The 17635-nt window shown below is 38.7% G+C and overlaps 1 protein-coding gene across 1 annotated transcript; it reads right to left on the bottom strand.

Annotated features, from left to right (window-relative positions):
• Positions 1–3889: 3889 nt before the first annotated feature.
• On the bottom strand, positions 3890–17621 carry RIDA (reactive intermediate imine deaminase A). Its single transcript, XM_014068329.2, has 6 exons — positions 17456–17621; positions 11120–11225; positions 8557–8611; positions 7009–7077; positions 6408–6463; positions 3890–4479 (listed from the first exon to the last, which is right to left on the bottom strand). Exons 1-6 carry the CDS (start codon positions 17518–17520, stop codon positions 4408–4410), a joined length of 423 nt encoding a protein of 140 aa, XP_013923804.1. The 5' UTR covers positions 17521–17621; the 3' UTR covers positions 3890–4407.
• Positions 17622–17635: the final 14 nt, after the last annotated feature.

Raw genomic sequence — 17635 nt, 5'->3', positions numbered from 1 at the left:
TCCGTTCCTGAACTTGCGGCTTGCCCATAGGGCCGGTTTTTTAAAGCCTCTGGAGCTTGGGGTGGGTGAAAAATGGCTTTAAAAAAGTCTGAACTCAGCTGGCCTTGCGTGCCCTGACAAATGGCTCCATGTGGCATGCGTGCCATAGGTTCGCCATCCCGGTTATAGGATATCCAGTCCCGTTCCTGCTCAGTGCAGGAATCCAGTTAATTATTGATGTCCATTTCCCCCCTCCTTCCCATTTGAAAACTTCCAGTTGGAATCGCCACTAACAATTGTGTTAGGAAATGCTTCCTAATATTCAGTTTTAATTTCAACCAGTTGTCATTATCATGCTGTGTGAAAAGAGAAAGGCTCTGGATACAATGCTTTTATCTAGGAACACAGTGGCTCAGGGACTAAGACGCTCAGCTTATCGATCAGAAAGGTTGGCAGTTCAAATCCCTACTTGTCCCAGCTTCTGCCAACCTAGCAGTTCGAAAGCACGTAAAAATGTAAGTAGAAAAATAGGGACCACCTTTGGTGGGAAGGTAACAGCGTTCCGTGCCCCTTTGGCATTTAGTCATGCCAGCCACATGACCATGGAGATGTCTTCGGACAGAGCTGGCTCTTCGGCTTTGAAACGGAAATGAGCACTGCCCCCTAGAGCTGGGAACGACTAGCACATATGTGCGAGTGGAACCTTTATCTTTTATTCTCCAAATTATGGTGCAGAATTTCAAGGTGATATCTTCTCATCTTTCATCTAAATCCAAGATATGGGATCTCACATTTCCTCTCTAGTTAACTCTTTGACATGGTTGCTCTCTTTCAAAATGCCTAAAAGCTTCAGTCAGTTGACCAATTCTTTCTTGATCAGGATTAGGTCAGGAGAGTTGACGACCTTATTTTGCCTTCGTTCTGAAAAATTAAACTGTCAGCAAGAGAAATCAATCCCCCGCACCCTTCTAGTTTAGTTACTTTTCCAGCAAATTTCAGATTATTTGAAGAATTTTACAGGTAGTTCTCAATTTACAACAGTTCATTTAGAGACCATTCAAAGTTACAATGGCACTGAAAAAAGTGACTTATGACCGTTTTTCAGACTTAGGAGCCTTGCAACATCTCCATAGTGATGTGATCAAAATTCAGATATGTATGTATATGTATAATCTTTATTGTCATTGTAAATACAACAAAATTGGTTTTAACTTCACTGGTGCAAAATTATAACAGAAACGAAAAAAGAAAGAAAAAGAAAAAAAAACTAGTGTGTGCATGGAGTGATTGTGGTTGTATTTAAAAGTCTCACAGCCCAAGGATAGAAACTATCTTTAAACCTGTTTGTTTGACTGGCTATACTTTGATGTCTTCTGCCTGATGGTCGAAGTGCAAAGAGACACTGACCAGGGTATGAATCATCTCTGAGTATCTTCCTTACTCTGCTAAAGCAGCGAGATCTGGCGATGTCATCCAGTGGTGTCAGAGGGCAACTAATGGTTTCTTGTGCCGAATTGATCACTCTCTGTAGTGCCTTCCTGTCCGCAGCTGTTAAACCAGCATACCATACTGTAATACAATGTGTGAGGACACTTTCTATGGTGGACCAATAGAAAGAGGTCATCAGCCGTTGATTTTTTCACAGGACTCTAAGGAAATGAAGACTCTGTTGGGCCTTTCCAATCACCAGAGACATGTTGTTTTTCCAGGTGAGATCTTGACTAATAAGCACTCCCAAGAATTTAAAAGAGGAAACCCTCTCCACACAGCCCCCCCCCCCCCATATACAGTGAGGCCGGTCCCTCTGTGCTTCTGGAAATCTAGCACCATCTCCTTTGTCTTACTAGTATTTAGATGTAAGTTGTTTCTTGAGCACCATGCGGAGACCTTCTGGACTTCTTCCCTGTATGCTGATTCGTCCCCTCCAATTATGAGACCCAGCACTGTTGTGTCGTCTGTAAACTTTATTATGATGTTGCATGGATCGGAGGATATGCAGTCATATGTATATAGCGAGTACAGGTATGGGCTGAGCACACAGCCCTGAGGGGAGCCTGTGCTGAGCTTCAGCGTGGAAGATGTAAAGGACCCAACCCTTACTGTTTGTGGATGATCCATCAGGAAGTCTTTGATCCATTCACAAGAGAGGGGAGGGAAATTCAGGTCAGTCAACTTATGCTTGGCAACTGACTCATTTATGATAGTTGCAGTGTCCCAGGGTCATGTGATCACTTTTTGCAACCTTCAGACAAGTAAAGTCAATGTGGAAGCCAGATTCACTTTAATAACTGTGTTAATATTTTAACACTTGCAGTGATTCACTTAACAACTGTGGCAAGAAAAGTCGTAAAATGGGACCAAACTAATTTAACAAACATCTCACTTAACAACAGAAACTTTGGGCTTAATTGTGGTTGTAAGTCAAGGATTACCTGTATTTAGGAAGATATTGTCTACAACCTTTGGGACATTAGTAGTAATCTTTGGTAATGATACCCCTTCTGTTTCTTATACTGTTCATCTTCATCTGTATGCTTTGTACAGAATTTCCAATATTTAGGAACAAGAATTCCCCAGATTTGCTCACAAACTGCATCCCTTTATGCCAGATCTACGGTAGACCTCAGTTAATGACTGCCCTGTTTAACAACTATTGAAACATACATTGGCATCCAAAATATAGCTTTCAACTAGTCCCCAAACTTATAACCATTGTAGCATCCCCAATCATATGACCACCATTCAGCCATTTGGCAATTAGCATATAAGACAATTGCAGCAGCCTGCAGTCACATGATCACCATTTGAGTTTAACAAGCAGCTTCTGACAACCAGTTGAGAAGCTGGCAATAATTTGCAAATCACAGTCATGTGCTATTCCATTTAATGATAGCAAATTATTTGCTTAACAGCCACAGCAGAACGGACATACGTTCAGCATTGTCCCATGATGTTTCATTTAATTAGTTGTTGGTCCCAACTGAATACTATCTATATTTGTTTATATGACAGCCAGTGTGGTATAATGATTAAAGACACCAGGCTGGAAACTCAGAGACAGTGAATTCTAATCCTGCCTTATGGGCAAATTACATGTAAAGACAGTATTAGTTTTTCTGACATTTTGGCCTGCATGTTCCAAGTGCAACCAAAGCCCAGTTCTCCCTCATGCTATTCTATGCAAGCTGGAATTTGGAGACCATTTTGTAAACCAACATGCTATTGCTTGCATATCAATAATTATGAGGTAGATACAATAAAATCATGAAAAACGTTGCATAATATCAGTCCCTGGTTTTAGTCATATGAAAGCTGGCAAACTTGTTCTCCTAGGGAGTATCTAAATACCTTATTGCAAAATTTGATCATTTAAGAGAAATAGGGTGCCTAGCATAATACTACTGCTCTGTTTAAAATGCCTGTTTGTCTGGAATTTGTTGTAAAAAGATTTGAGACAATATCTAGTAAGATCAATCAATCACACACAGAATTATACCAATTTGTTGTGGAGGAAAAAAACATTTGAATATTTCTGAATTGACATTCTAATTTGGACAGGCAAGCTGTTTTCCACTGTACTGAATTAAGATCCAAACTGAATCTTCTTAATAGAGCACATGCCTAAATCTGAGTATTAGAAGGTCTACTCAGAAAGCCCAAACACACTTTTACAAATAAAAAAAATGTGATGGTGTTATGTAATTATTATTAAGCATTTCCCTTCAAAAGCCAATTAGTTGTAAGAAAAAATATAAATACTACACAAAATGTCTTGTCATGTTTTTCATTACAAAATTTGTAACAGCTTTGAATATTATCTTGTGAATCAGGCAAAATGTGAACTGGTAAGTTTAATAGCTAATTTTCCCAAAAGAAGAAGACGAAGCCAAAACAGATTTATCAACACTGATCAGTGTTATAGCAATTTGATTTATTCTTCATAGATTTTTATCCTAATGTTTTAAAGTATACAATTCTGCTTAATGTAGTATACAGCTAGAGGTTAACCTTGATTCCCAAATTTTAGAAAATCTACTCTCTTACCTATGACAAGTTTATCTAAAGTGTTCTATTGCTTTTTCCTCCTCAAAATATGCTTTCAAGCAGCTTGCAGTATTTAATCTTGTAATGTCCTTTACTCATACTATACTCCAATGTTTCTCAACCTCAGTGATTTTAAGATGTATGAACTTCAACTCTCAAAATTCTCCAGCCAGCACACAGCTTAAAGTCACTGAGAATGAGGAAACTGCTATACGTGAATAAACAGACAGTCATAATGATGCAGTGGTGCCTATGAGTCAATCTGCCCACCCAAATAAATGAGCCAGATTCACAATTCAGGAATAACATTCTATAAGAGAATCGGTAGCAGAATTGAATTGATAGCAGAAGTGAGAATGATCATGGCAAAAGAAATCAGAGCTGCTAGATTTTAGCTGGTGAGGCATCTTGAAGGGGTCCCAAAATGGCAATAGCTTCAATCTCCACACAGGCATCCTGGAAGGAAGAAATATAACATATAAAATCAGGGCAGAGTTGATTTGTTTAATGTAGGGCTCCTCAAATTCTTCAGCTCATGATGTTTTAAATCAATGTTTCTCAACCATAGTGAGTTGAAGAGGTGTGGACTTCAGCTCCCAGAAATCCCCAACCAGCCTTGCTGATAGGGCATTCTGGGAGTTATGTCCACATTTCTTCAGGTTGCCAAGGTTCAGTGTTTTAGATTATGCATTGGCACCTTCCCCCAGAAATTTAAAATATGAAAATAATAAATGCTACTTTGCTATGAATAATAATAAGAACATTGTCAAGTACCGGAGAAATCAAGAAATCCAGGCAGTTCAAATTAATATAAATGTTTATTTCAAGCTTAAGCTCTCTACAAGAATCTGAACTACTAATGTCAAAGCAAATTGGCAGTAGATAAGATTGGGATGGAATTCAAAGTGGGCTGGACTTAGATCTCTTGTGGCCGGGAAGGGACTAAAGACTGATGATTGTTTGACCCCTCCCTTGGGCTCAGCCTGGTTATCTCCTACAAACATTAACCCCTAGGATAGTCCCATCAATGTGTATGTGTGTGTCTGGGGGGTCATTATTGACTACTTTGAAGAACCCTGGTTAAAATTTTAATTAAAATACATTTGAGTTTACAAGGATAGAACACTTTCAGAATAAACCCTAAATTAATCAATATCTCCTCTCACAAAATCACAGTAATATGCAAAGCAAATCAGCAAAACATAACTGGTGACAATTACGCTCCGGAAGCCATCCAAAAAAGCTTGGTTGTATCAGTTTCTGGAAGGCTATTATCAAAGACTCATCTCCCTTCTGGGAGATGCTGTGCATTAACCAAAATGTAAAATTTTCTGACCTCAGGTCTCCTTAGTTCATAAAAATGGGACATCACTACTGGTTTCTCCTAGAAGACATCTCAGACTGACACAATGTGGGACAAGAGTTCTGAACATAGCTTGGTACCAAGCCATATTGGACTTCATAGTGAAAACTAGCATTTCAAACTGTACTTCAAATTCTATTGGCAACTATTGAGGGCCTGCAAAACATGGGTAATAATTTCAAAATAACAAGGAGCACTTAATAAGTACTAATAATAAGTTGATCCAAATAATAAGTTGAACCAAATGCAGCTTTTGTATGGACTTCAAAAGTAGCCTTACGTTTATTACAGAAGTTCAATCAGATAATGGTAAGTAAGGGCATGAGTCACTGAACCCAGGTTCTTCCATTCCAGTCACACAGCTGGCGTACCAGCTATACATCCAGCAGAACTATGAACCTGGGTTGAAGGCCTGGTTGCAAAGAAGCAGTGCCATCACCTTAGAAAACCCTGGAGCTAACAAAGGAACAGCAGCAACTTCATCTTTCTTGGGTTCAACTTTAACTTGTTTTGACCCATCCAATCTCCCTGTCCTGGGACATAAATTTAGCATTTCCAGCCAAATCTGAGATAGCCAGACAAAGCTAAATATCATAAGCATATTGATCGCTCTGCACCTCAGTTCCCAACACAGCTCATCTAAAAAGCAGAGGGTAGAGTGATCAATCTGAGCACCCCAATTTGGCTTCTCTCTCTTATCCTTCCAGCCAAGTTTATATGAATTTAATTCTCTCTTTGCTGGTGAAAATCCAGGAGTTATCCCATGCTGATGTTGCAATTACAGAAAATATTATGTCTTGTGCAAATTTGAGGAAGTCCCTTAATTCAAATGAGAGGAGGCACAAAAAACAGCGCACAATCTATGAAGAAACACAGACAAGACTACACTAACAAAAGACGTAGCTAGTTTCTGAACATTTAAGAACATAACAAAATGCGACAAAGGTTTGCATTTTTTCTAATCTAAAAAACATTACATTCATTCCCAGTGTTTATAGAAATAAGAACTGATACTTTTTACCTTTGGAAGAGCCACAACCTGATATGCAGCTCGGGCTGGAAAGTTGTACTTGAAAACTATATGGAGTAGATAAATAGCTCCAATTAATAACTAATTGCAGAAGTAGAGAATTGTATTTAGTTGAACTATGATAAACAGAGTTATAAAGTTAGGTAAGGAAAAAGCCTCCTGATTCTATATAAATTCATATAGAATGCAAGTGGATAAATCAGCAATCTAAGAATTTAAATTCCCATTTTTTTTTCAAAAGAGAGCATGTTCCAAAACAAATGTGTTTGCTAGGTATAAACATACCAAGTGAGACCTTGTAAATCATGAGGATTTATAGAAACAAGCAATAGTTTTAGTCCCATATAAAACACTTTCTAGCTAAAGGATAGCCAAATGAAAGAATTTGCATGCTTTTTAGCAGATTATAGACTTCAAATGTTCCTTTACAGTCTCTAGTACTGCTTTGTACTTTGAGATAATATAATTCATAAACTTCTATATCGTAGTTCTAGAAGAAGCCTAAGTACATATTTGAATATATCTCATTCAAACACAGAATAAGGTAAATACATTAAATATATATTTAATGTATTTCAATAGCCATACTTACATTGCTTGTAGACTTCATTAATATCATTAAAATCCTTCATGTCGGTCATCAGTACAGTAGTCTTTACCACTAAAAACGAAGAAAACTTGTCTTCAATTATGCTTTACATCACCTAGCTATAAACATTTCAGCAGTCAATAAAATTAAGTCTGAACCTTTGTGCATCACATACACACTTCAGAGTAGGTTGGCATTTCTTCTGAGCAAACCTTCATAGAAATGTGTTGCAAGGGTCTTATCTGGCAAGTGATTTGGAATTGTGATTCTTTTTTTTTTTATGAGTAGGCCACCCCATTCCAAATGGTCCCCAGAGACTTCCAGAAGTTATTAACTGACTTAATCAAACTGAGTGTGCTGAGTTAGGTTGCAGTGGCTGAGTTAGGTTGCAGTTGCTGACCTAGAAACCAGGAGAATGTTCTAGGGCTCCCTTAGACATGAAAGCAGGGTAGGTGACTTTGGGTTACTCCCTCTCTCTCAACCCAACCCAACTAGTAAGATTGCTAGTTTGAGTTACATAAAAAAGTGGGATAAAAATATCATCATGCAGGGAACAATGATAGTGGACTCAAAAATGGTCACAGAAACAAATTTTAATCACTGTATTTTTCGGGGTATAAGATGCACCGGACTATAAGATACACCAAGATTTTGAAGACGCAAATTAAAAAAAAAAAAGTTTTTGCACTCTGCAGACCTTTCAAAAACGGCCTATTTTTTGCAAAAATGGGCCTGTTTTTTTGTCAAAAAAAGAGGGCATGCATAACCTTTAGGAGGCTTATAGAGTGCTCCTGGGGGGGGGGGTCAAAAACGAGAAAAAACAGCTCATTTTTCACTCATTTCTACCCTTCCCAGCCCCAAGGAACACCCTGGAAGCCTCCTACAGGCTCTGCATGGCCATTTTTGCAAAGGGGTCAGAGTTTTGGGAGGCCAAAAATGCTGTATTCAGTGTATAAGATGCACCCAGATTTTCACCCTTTTTTGAGGGAAAAAGGTGTGTCTTGTACTCTGAAAAATACAGTACCTTTCAATGTTAATGGAGTGAAATGTTATGTTATCTTGTCATAAAGGCCAAATGTGATTCTTGACCCAGAAAAAATAGTATTATGAACATTAATTCTGATTGTCATTTAATCTGACAATCTAAAAAACAGAGAAAACCCTTAAGAAAGAAAAAGTGTACTAATAATCTCCTAAACTTCACTATCTTGGAGGGGAAGGATTATCAAAATACCCGTAGTTTTACCAGACAGAAAAGTTGCAGCACTAATCCACTATTCCAAGAAATGACACAAAATATGTACTATTTAAATTACTTATATACAACTTTTCTTCAAAAAGTCTAGAGATATTTTAAAAAAAATCTTTAAAAAACCCAGCATAATAAAATCTTTAACACAATAAATATCAAAATTATACAGAGTAACAGCCTGGGTTCTAGTTATCCTGAACAATCTATTAATAACTGTTCTTTCTCATTAGGCAGAAAACATCTTTTTCTGTCCATACATTTATAGATACGCTCACTAATTTATTTGAATGTAAACATACCATTAGAGGTGTCACAGCCAGCAGCTTGCAGAATTTCCCAAATGTTTTGGAGGGCCTAATGAGAACAATGTTGAATTTATTTGAACATGACAACATCATCCCTTGAGCTCAGAACAGGACACAATGGTAATCATATGCAAACACAAAAGTAAAACATCATGAAATATATGCAAGAACAGCCTATGGTAATGAAAACATACTATCTAGGAAAACATGAAACGATGGAAGTCCCAGTGCAGAGAGATTCCGTTACTAATAATGGAGAATATTTGTAGCTCAGGGTTGAACTGAGGGGTCCTTTGTGCTTTCTGAGCATGGCTGTTCTCTTGCAGATGTTTCATTATCCAAACTAGATAACATCATATGACTAGCATCTGATTCATTACCTACCCTGTTTCCCTGAAAATAAGACCTCCGCGGATAATAAGCCCAATTAGGCTTTTAAGCGCATGCACTAAAATAAGCCCTCCCGGAAAATACTGCCACAAACAGCAGCCATGAAGTGACCACGCTTTCTGCCTCCTGCACCTCAAAAATAATAAGACCTCCCCGAAAATAAGTCCAAGTGCTTATTTCGGGGGTCAAAAGAAAATAATCTTATTTTCAGGGAAACACGGTAGTTTGGATAATGAAACATCTGCAAGAGAACCATCAAGCTCAGAGAGCACCAAGGACCCCTCAGAGATTCAATTACTTCACTGAAATTAACTTTCTCAAGCTAGAAAAGTAAGTGTGCAACAAATGGCAATTACACACAGTAGCAGCTGAATTCTTTTCCTTATGCTAGACTGCCATCCATAGGGCAATCCTGAAGGAAACACAATTTTATACAGAAATGGTGTGGAAAAGGGCAGGTATTCTACCCTGTGCTAGAGTTTGCAGTGGTTCCTGGAAGATATAGAATTAACTGGATCTTTATTTTACATGGCCAGTTCAATTGTTTATTTGCTTGGCATGCTCCTGTATGCATTTTATATGTATACCTTTTCATTTAACAGTCTATTATGGCACCCATCATGTAGTGTTTGCTTAATGTATTTACCTTATTAAAAGCTTTAGGGAAATTATATTAATACCCTGAAAGGTTTGTTCATAAAAAAAACACGACACAGGATGTGATGCTTCTGTCCTATGCCTTTCAAGCTGAACTGAGCCAGCATAATTGCCCTTTCACAACCACAATATCAGAAAGGTCACTCGGTTTTAATTCAAACATTTGTTGGCGGATAAAAGTTGATGATTTTGTCAATGGAAGTCAGAAGGCAGAAGGAATTAAATATTTGGCACTGGTGAATGGCGGGACTTAGTTCAGTCACTCTTTTCTTTTCTTTTTTGCTGAGAGGATGCCTATTCTCTGAAATTGCAAGTAGGGATGTGTTTTATTTCAGCTCTATTGAACCCAAATAATGTCATCTATTTCCATAATGAAATATAATACCAGACCTTCTATTTTGAACTTTGTGAATCTGTTCTTTTCATACAACAAATGTTACATTAATCATCATCAAGCAACAACATCTGCTTATCTTATCTCACATCCTAAATCCAGTCTAAACATCTGGCTGACTATATGACCAGCCATAATAGAGTTTTTAGTTTTATAGAGTTTTATTAGAATTTGTAGGCCGCCCTTTTCCCTGAGGGGACTCAGGGCGGCTCACATAAAACTGGGAATGGGGGAATACAAACATCAAGATAGAAACATATAATAAAATGGTAGGCAACACACATTCATCATCCGGGAGGGGCAACTATCCTTATCCCCAGGCCTGACGGGCGAGCCAGTTCTTCAAGGCTATGCGGAAGGCTTGGACGGTGGAGAGGGTACGAATCTCCACGGGGAGGTCGTTCCAAAGGGCCGGGGCTACTGCTGAGAAGGCCCTCCTCCTTGTAGTTGCCAGCCGACACTGGCTGGCCGATGGGATACGGAGGAGGCCTAGTCTATGGGATCTTATTGGTCGCAGGGATGTAATTGGCAGAAGGCGGTCTCTCAAGTATCCAGATCCACTGCCATGTAGGGCTTTATGGGTGATTAATAGCACCTTGAAGCGCATCCGGAGATCGACAGGCAGCCAGCGCAGCTCGCGGAGGATAGGTGTTATGCGGGTGAATCGAGGTGCACCCGCAATCACTCGCGCGGCTGCGTTCTGCACTAGCTGAAGTCGCCGGATGCTCTTCAAGGGCAGCCCCATGTAGAGCACATTGCAGTATTCCAGCCTAGAGATCACAAGGGCCCGAGTGACTGTTGTGAGAGCCTCCCGATTCAGGTAGGGCCGCAACTGGCGCACCAGGCGAACCTGGGCGAATGCCCCCCTGGTCACAGCCGTTAGGTGGTGGTCAAATGACAGCTGTGGATCCAGGAGGACTCCCAAGTTGCGAACCCTCTCTGAGGGGTGTAAAATTTGACCCCCCAGCCTGAGTGATGGAATATTTGTCAAATCTTTGGGAGGAAAACACAACAGCCACTCGGTCTTTTCTGGGTTGAGCACAAGCTTGTTAACCCTCATCCAGCCATAATAGTAATATTAGACTTGCTAGTAGAATAAGTGAGGTCACATTTCACCTGGTGAGTTTGTTCCTTTGCACCTCCTGGAACAAGTTCCCCACTGGAGGGATCCATACCAAGCTGCCCTGCGATATACATAGTCCGATCTACCAACACTGCTTGGCTAAGATAGTAAAAAGAAGGAGAAAGAGAAATCAGAAAAGAGAACAAGACATATTGATTGATTTGCTGTTTGAATATCTAAATATTTATATATTCATATAAATAATTATATTCATATAGTATATGACATTCATATATTATATTATTACTAGTAACCAAAAACCTTGCTAGGCAACCTTTAGAAGTCTGGTTTATTTTAACCACTTTCTTACTCTCTCTGGACACAGGTAGCAAATTGCATGGAGTTTCCCTCCATAGAGGAAATCCAGAGAAAGCAATTTGGATTTTTATTTTGAACATGTACATTTGTTCAATGCTGAAAAATAAATATTTTGGCTTATAAAGATTTCTTTGTTTGTTCAATGTCAATTTCTACGCAGCAAGAATTTAGTTCAAAAGAATATGAATCAAAGAATATTAAATGATGCATCAAAGTTATTACTTAAAAGTTGTTAATACGTTAATAACCTCCTCCCAAACTGGAACAATTATAGGTTACTCTATAAATATGCTTTTAAATATAGCATTAGTCATATTCCATGGCTAACATGGCAAGTTAGCCCTCGACTTACAACTATTTATTTAGTAATCATCCAAAGTTACAATGGCACCAGTGGTAGGATTCAATTTTTTTACTACCGGTTCTGTCGGTGTGGCTTGATGGGCGTGGCTTGGCTTGGTGGCCGTGGGGAAGGATACTGTAAAATCTTCATTCCCTCCCTACTCCAGGGGAAGGTTACTGCAAAATCCCCATTTCCTCCTGATCAGCTGGGACTCCGAAGGCAGAGAATAGAAGGGGGCGGGGCCAGTCAGAGGTGGTATTTGGCGATTCTCTCAACTACTCAAAATTTCCGCTACCGGTTCTCCAGAACTGGTCAGAACCTGCTGAATACCACCTTGAATGGCACTGAATCAAGTGATTTACTGATTGCCTTTAAGACCTCTGCAGCATCTCCACAGTCACATGATCAAAATTAGGGCACTTGGCACTTATTTATGGTTGCAACATCCCAGGATCTGATGATCACCATTGGCGACCTTTCCAGGTGGCTTCTGACAAGTGAAGCCAATAGGGAAAAATGGATTGGCTTAACAACTATGTTATCCACTTAATATCTGCCCTGATGCACTCAACAACCATGGCAAAAAAAATCATATAATTGGGCACAACTCACTTATCAATCACCTTTCTTAACAATGGAAATTTCAGTGAATTATGTTGTAGACGATTCTCTGAATATCTTTTCTTTAAAAACACAATAGAACCATTATTATTATTTGTGTTAGTTATTGGGGGAGAGGGGCTTGGTTGAATAAGACCTAATCTAAGTTCTGTTGAAGTTTTTGGTATTGATGTTAATGCTGCTGAAAAGAAATAAATGATGCCAACTAATCAATAATCTGCAAAATTGATGTTAACAGGATTGGGATGGGTTTAAATATTATGAAATTAATAGACATTAACCAAATGGCTATTTGGGAAGTAAATTCCCAAGTCTTCTTATAGATCTTCTGACTTGATTTCTGACTATTCAGTAACACACCTTAACTCACATGCCAGTTCAGCAAATACCTCTTAAATTCTTTAGTTTAGAGGTATTAATTTGTAGCAGCATTTTGCAAGGGAAGCTTTCAAGTCAATTTAAACAAGATAAATATAGACTGAGGCCAACATTTGTGTTTACATGGCCGCCTACTGAAAGTTTAAAGTAATTTTTTGTGATATCCACAAAGTCAATTTTGTATAGGAAAAATAAAGTCTCACTAATGAATGAGCTTAGCTTCTAATTACTTTCAAAACATGTTTTTGTTTTTATAAATGTTATATTAAGCTATTGCTTTCCCATTACCATTTGTCTTATCTTATTCCTATTCAGTATGGAATATATCTATTTCAATAACTTCTATTTTCTGATGTGTCTATTAATACAACTTCTGATTCTTCATTTTTTCTTAGTTATGAATATTCTCTAGCTATTGAACCCTCAGTGAAAAATATATCATCTTTGTGTTTTTTCTCTATAACAAGTGTGTCCAACTTGTGGACCTGGACAACTTGTAATGTGGCCTCGCATGATTATTACAATTTGTAGTTAAAGCTATATGAATCAGGGACGTGCAGTCAGGACAGGTAGGGGAGGCAGAGCCTCACCACTGTCATCATGAAAAGGAAAAAAAATGTAAAAGGAAAAAGGCAAGAGGTGAGGTGAGGCTGAGATAGTTGCTGCCAGAGTCATCGTAGATGACTCTGTTTAGTGCTTAACTGTTTAAAAAAGCCTCTAAAAAAGCACCCTCTGCAGGAGGAGGCAGGAGAACGACGTGCCTCATCTAGTCTGATTTTTTATGATCACTTGAGCAGAGTTAAGCAAGGGTTAAAAGCTGAAAAATTCCTGACGTAGATGAGGCATGTCGTTCTCCTGCCTCCTCCTGCAGAGGGTGCTTTTTTAGAGGCTTTTTTAAACAGTTAAGCAGAGTCATCCACAGTGACTCTGGCAGCAACTAGCCCAGCCTGACCTCAGCTCCTGCCTTTTTCCTTTTACATTTTTTTTCCTTGTGTGTGTGTGTGTTTGAGAGAGGGGGGTGGGAGGGAGAGAGGGAGGAAGGAGGGGAAGGGAGAAGAAAAAGAAAGAAGGCAACTTAGTTAGCAAAGGAGAAAAACAAATGCTGTCGCTTTAAATCGGAACTGAGCATGCCTGGCTGTGGAATTCTGGGAGTTGAAGTCCACAAGTCTAAAAAAATTGCTGCCTCACCAGCCATAAACCTCACCGCACGTCACTGATATGAATGAAATTTGTTATTTATATAAATTAATATTATATATTTTGTATGGGGCCTAAGACTATTCCTCTTCACTCAGTGTGTCCCAGACAAGCCAAAAGGATGGGTCTGCTTGCTCTATAGGTCATATCTTACTAAATCGGGACAGCTTAATTGAAAGTCCAATCATCTCACACTATTTCCCATCTGGCCAAGAACATACTAGGGCTGGAGTAAGAGCCCAACTTTATACTATACCATATATCTGATGAAGTGAGCAGTGATGAATTTCATAGTAATTAATGCCTTTTAATAAAATCTGTTACTTGGAAAGGACGCTACCAGACTCCCGATTTTTGGTTACGATAGACTAATATTGCTGTCTTCCAACATCCACAAATTGTTGGCAAAAGTTTCTGCCATACAAGCAACTTCTAACAATTTTTTTTTAAAAAAACCACTAGATCCCATAAAAGCCTTCTCCTGAAGGCTGTGCCTTGAGAAAAGATTAGTCCTTTTTTACACATTATATTTTACAGTAATTAGTTTTTTGAAGTCTGGGCAGCATTTGTAGAGATGACTAAAAATGCAACAACAGCAGGCCAGTACTCTTACGTAGTGAACTAATTACTAGCCCAATTTATCTGCTTGTGCAATTTTCCATTCTACAATTTTAAGAAATTTTGTCAGTAATGATTAAAATTCACACATAGTTACTGGAAAAGTTAGAAATAAAGAAACCAAACATGAATTTGGGCATCCTTGAGCAGGGGGAAAAAAAGAATTTTGGATGAGAGCCAATTTGGAATCTCACCCCAAAGCAAATATTGCAGAAGGTGGGAAATGCTATGAACATGTGTTTTTATTAGTTACTTGAACAAATATTTAAAATGTTGTAGCTTGAACCGAAAACAATGGAAGTGACAAAAAGGTATAACTATTATTATATTCCAGACTAGCATTTACAATTATTACATAGCTGATTCATGTTTATTATAATGATTATTTACTATAATTAGTAGTTTTGTCCAAGTCTCTTTATATACGGTAATAGTCAACCAATGCAGAAAAAAAGTAAAGTGAATCCCAAGTGAATACTCTAAATTAAAATCACGTCTCCTCTTAGGTGAGCAAAGCTGCTTCCTACCAATCTGAATAGTTTGTAAGTCCTATTCTCTGACTGGCAGTCACCTCCAAGCATTTAAGCTCATTCAGTGCTGCTATGCAAAATCCTTAGTTTTGCATAAAAGAGGATATTGCTAATCTGAGTTCTGTTATTTTTATATGAAGTGAATTACAGATTTCCTTTGAACTAAGCATAGAGTGAGCTTCTACAATACATTGGTTCGAGGGACTAAAAAAACCAGTAAAATAGTAATATAGTATTAGAATTATTTTAATAAACATGAAAATAGGTACAGTATTGTTTTGCAAGTTTTAATTTGCCCACTTCAAAAAATAAGACCCTGAGGAATTTGAATTCAAGCAAATAGGAGTAGCAATCTTTAACTTTACAGTATTCATTAACTATGTCAGTTGAGCAATTGTAGGAAGGAAAAATCCACCCAGTTCATTTCCAAGCTGGGAGAAAGGTGTTGAGGAAAAAAATGGAGGCTGATTGGAAAGAAAGTTTATTGACAGCATGCAGTTCTGGAACAGCTGACCAAATGGAGTTGAGAGTGGGTGGGTTTTTATACCTTCTTTGGGCTTTGTATTTGAGCTTCCTGTTCCTGTGCAAGAAAATGAACTTTAATATTGTAATGGCTGTTGTCAGATTCCTAGTGGGGTCATGGCTGGCTCTATAAGCAGAAGAGGAAATGCAAATCCTGGGTGTTTGTTAATCTTGTCAACCTTAGTTGCTTATCTGGAGTTTCTGCCTGACTCAGTCTTTCTGAATGGATTACCAAATCTGAATTTCTAAAAGCTGGATTCCTCAGTTACTGCTTGGGGCAGGGACACTGGTGCTGGTTTCTGCCTCCATTAAGATTTTTTCCCCCATTTCTCCTTTAGGAGAAATATTCTATCCTGCCTTTTAATATTCCCCAAAATAATTCATTCTCTAGGAGGGTAGGTGGGTGTTCCCTTTCTACACAGCTCAAGAATTATTTCGTAAAAATGCGAAGTAAGAAGCAATGAAAATGTAAAATTAAAAAAAAATGAGTCGGAGGTTATACATTTTTTTCTCATATTGTGACCCAGATAGATAATAGTTTATTTTGTTGATTCAACCATTTAACAAGAATAACAAAAATGTAGCAAAGCTTCCAAAACCCTAAGTAAATAAACTTGTATCTGGTCAGTAGATACACCTTAAAGCAGGTGTCCCCAACCCCCAGTCCATGGACCTCCACCGGTCCACGGCATGCCAGCAACCGGACCACACAAACAAGTGAAGCCCCATCTACGGGATGCAGCCAGCACATAAAACCAATACTCCTTCAGTCCACGGAATAACTTTTCTCCATGGAACCAGTCTCTGATACCCAAAGGATTGGGAGCCTCTTCCTTAAAGAATCTACAATGCTACATTGAGGTTATAGGAAAAATATATATATCACAATTTAAAATTTAATGAAATTTACGTTTTGTGGCATTCCTAGCAACATTGATAGAGCATTCCTATAACTGCGCTCAAAAATTAAAATTTACTACTTCAGTTCAGCTTCTCTCAGAAAAAAGTTTGCAGTCTTAGGGATGATGTGCTCGAAATAAGGGCAAGGCTGGTCTTGTTCATTCAGTTGGGTCCAATTCTTCGCAACCCCTTGGACCATAGCATGCCAGCCTTCTCCCCATCCAGTCCTTCCCAGCTCCCTTGCCCTGCCCAAATTCATTTTCATTGCGTCAATGATACTATTTAACCATCCCATCCTCTGCTGTCCCCTTCTCCTTTTGCCTTCAATCTTTCCCAACATCGGGGTCTTTTCAAATGAATCTTCCAAAGTAATTGAGCTTTGGCTTCGGTAGCTGCCCTTCCAAAGGAATTTATTCAAATGTAAAATTTATTGAGTCCAGGAAATTTTGCTCCAAACAATTTGGTATTGCCCCTCAGAGAAAACAGAAAACAGACTCCTGGAAAGTCTTCAAGAGGCTTTTTAAACATTGTTTGATAGATATATGCTTAACAGTCACCTTATCCATTACTTATGTTTTATACCTATGCAATAGCAAACCCATTTTTATTCCTATTTTTTACTATATTAAATATGGACATATTTTAGATGTTGCAATGTTTTTGAGCAACAGCTGGAATTGCCAAATCAAGTTATTGTAGACTACAACATGCTCACTTTCTTCCCACATTGGGGAAGAAACTTTAGCCCATTTGACATTTCTCCCTGTGCAGAAGCTGCTGTAACCCGTGCTCTCCCCTCTGGACCCGGGAAGAACCAATTTGGGCAAAGCTCACATCTAGTGGCAGTGAGTTCCATAGGCTAAGTTATGTCAAAAAGCACTTTTCACTCCCCCCCCTCTTACCTGTAAGGACCCATAGCAGCGGGAGCCCTTGTAGTACTGATGATTCTCTTCACTAACGTAGCCATAGCGGCAAAAACAGCGGAACAGGTACTCCTTCGGCAACTGGCAAGCCAACAAAGCCGACGCTTCGCTGCTCCTGAACTTTTACCCGCACCCAACTCAACCCTGCCCCGCCTCCCT

The sequence above is a fragment of the Thamnophis sirtalis genome, unplaced genomic scaffold, assembly GCF_051295495.1.
Source record: "Thamnophis sirtalis isolate CommonGarterSnake01/CBP01778 unplaced genomic scaffold, rThaSir2_p1.2 scaffold_2, whole genome shotgun sequence".
NCBI classification, from domain to species: Eukaryota; Metazoa; Chordata; class Lepidosauria; order Squamata; family Natricidae; genus Thamnophis; species Thamnophis sirtalis.
The sequence above is the reverse complement of the archived record's forward strand: the minus strand, read 5'-3'. Positions and strand labels throughout refer to the sequence as shown.

Bases quoted from the DNA above. Each gene is read 5' to 3' on its own strand.
- RIDA (XM_014068329.2), bottom strand. From the start codon at position 17,520: ATGGCTACGTTAGTGAAGAGAATCATCAGTACTACAAGGGCTCCCGCT. The intron at 8,612-11,119 runs GTGAAATGTGAC...TGTTCTCATTAG, and splicing joins CAAAGGAACAAACTCACCAG to GCCCTCCAAAACATTTGGGA. The intron at 6,464-7,008 runs GTAAGTATGGCT...TACTCCATATAG, and splicing joins TAATGAAGTCTACAAGCAAT to TTTTCAAGTACAACTTTCCA.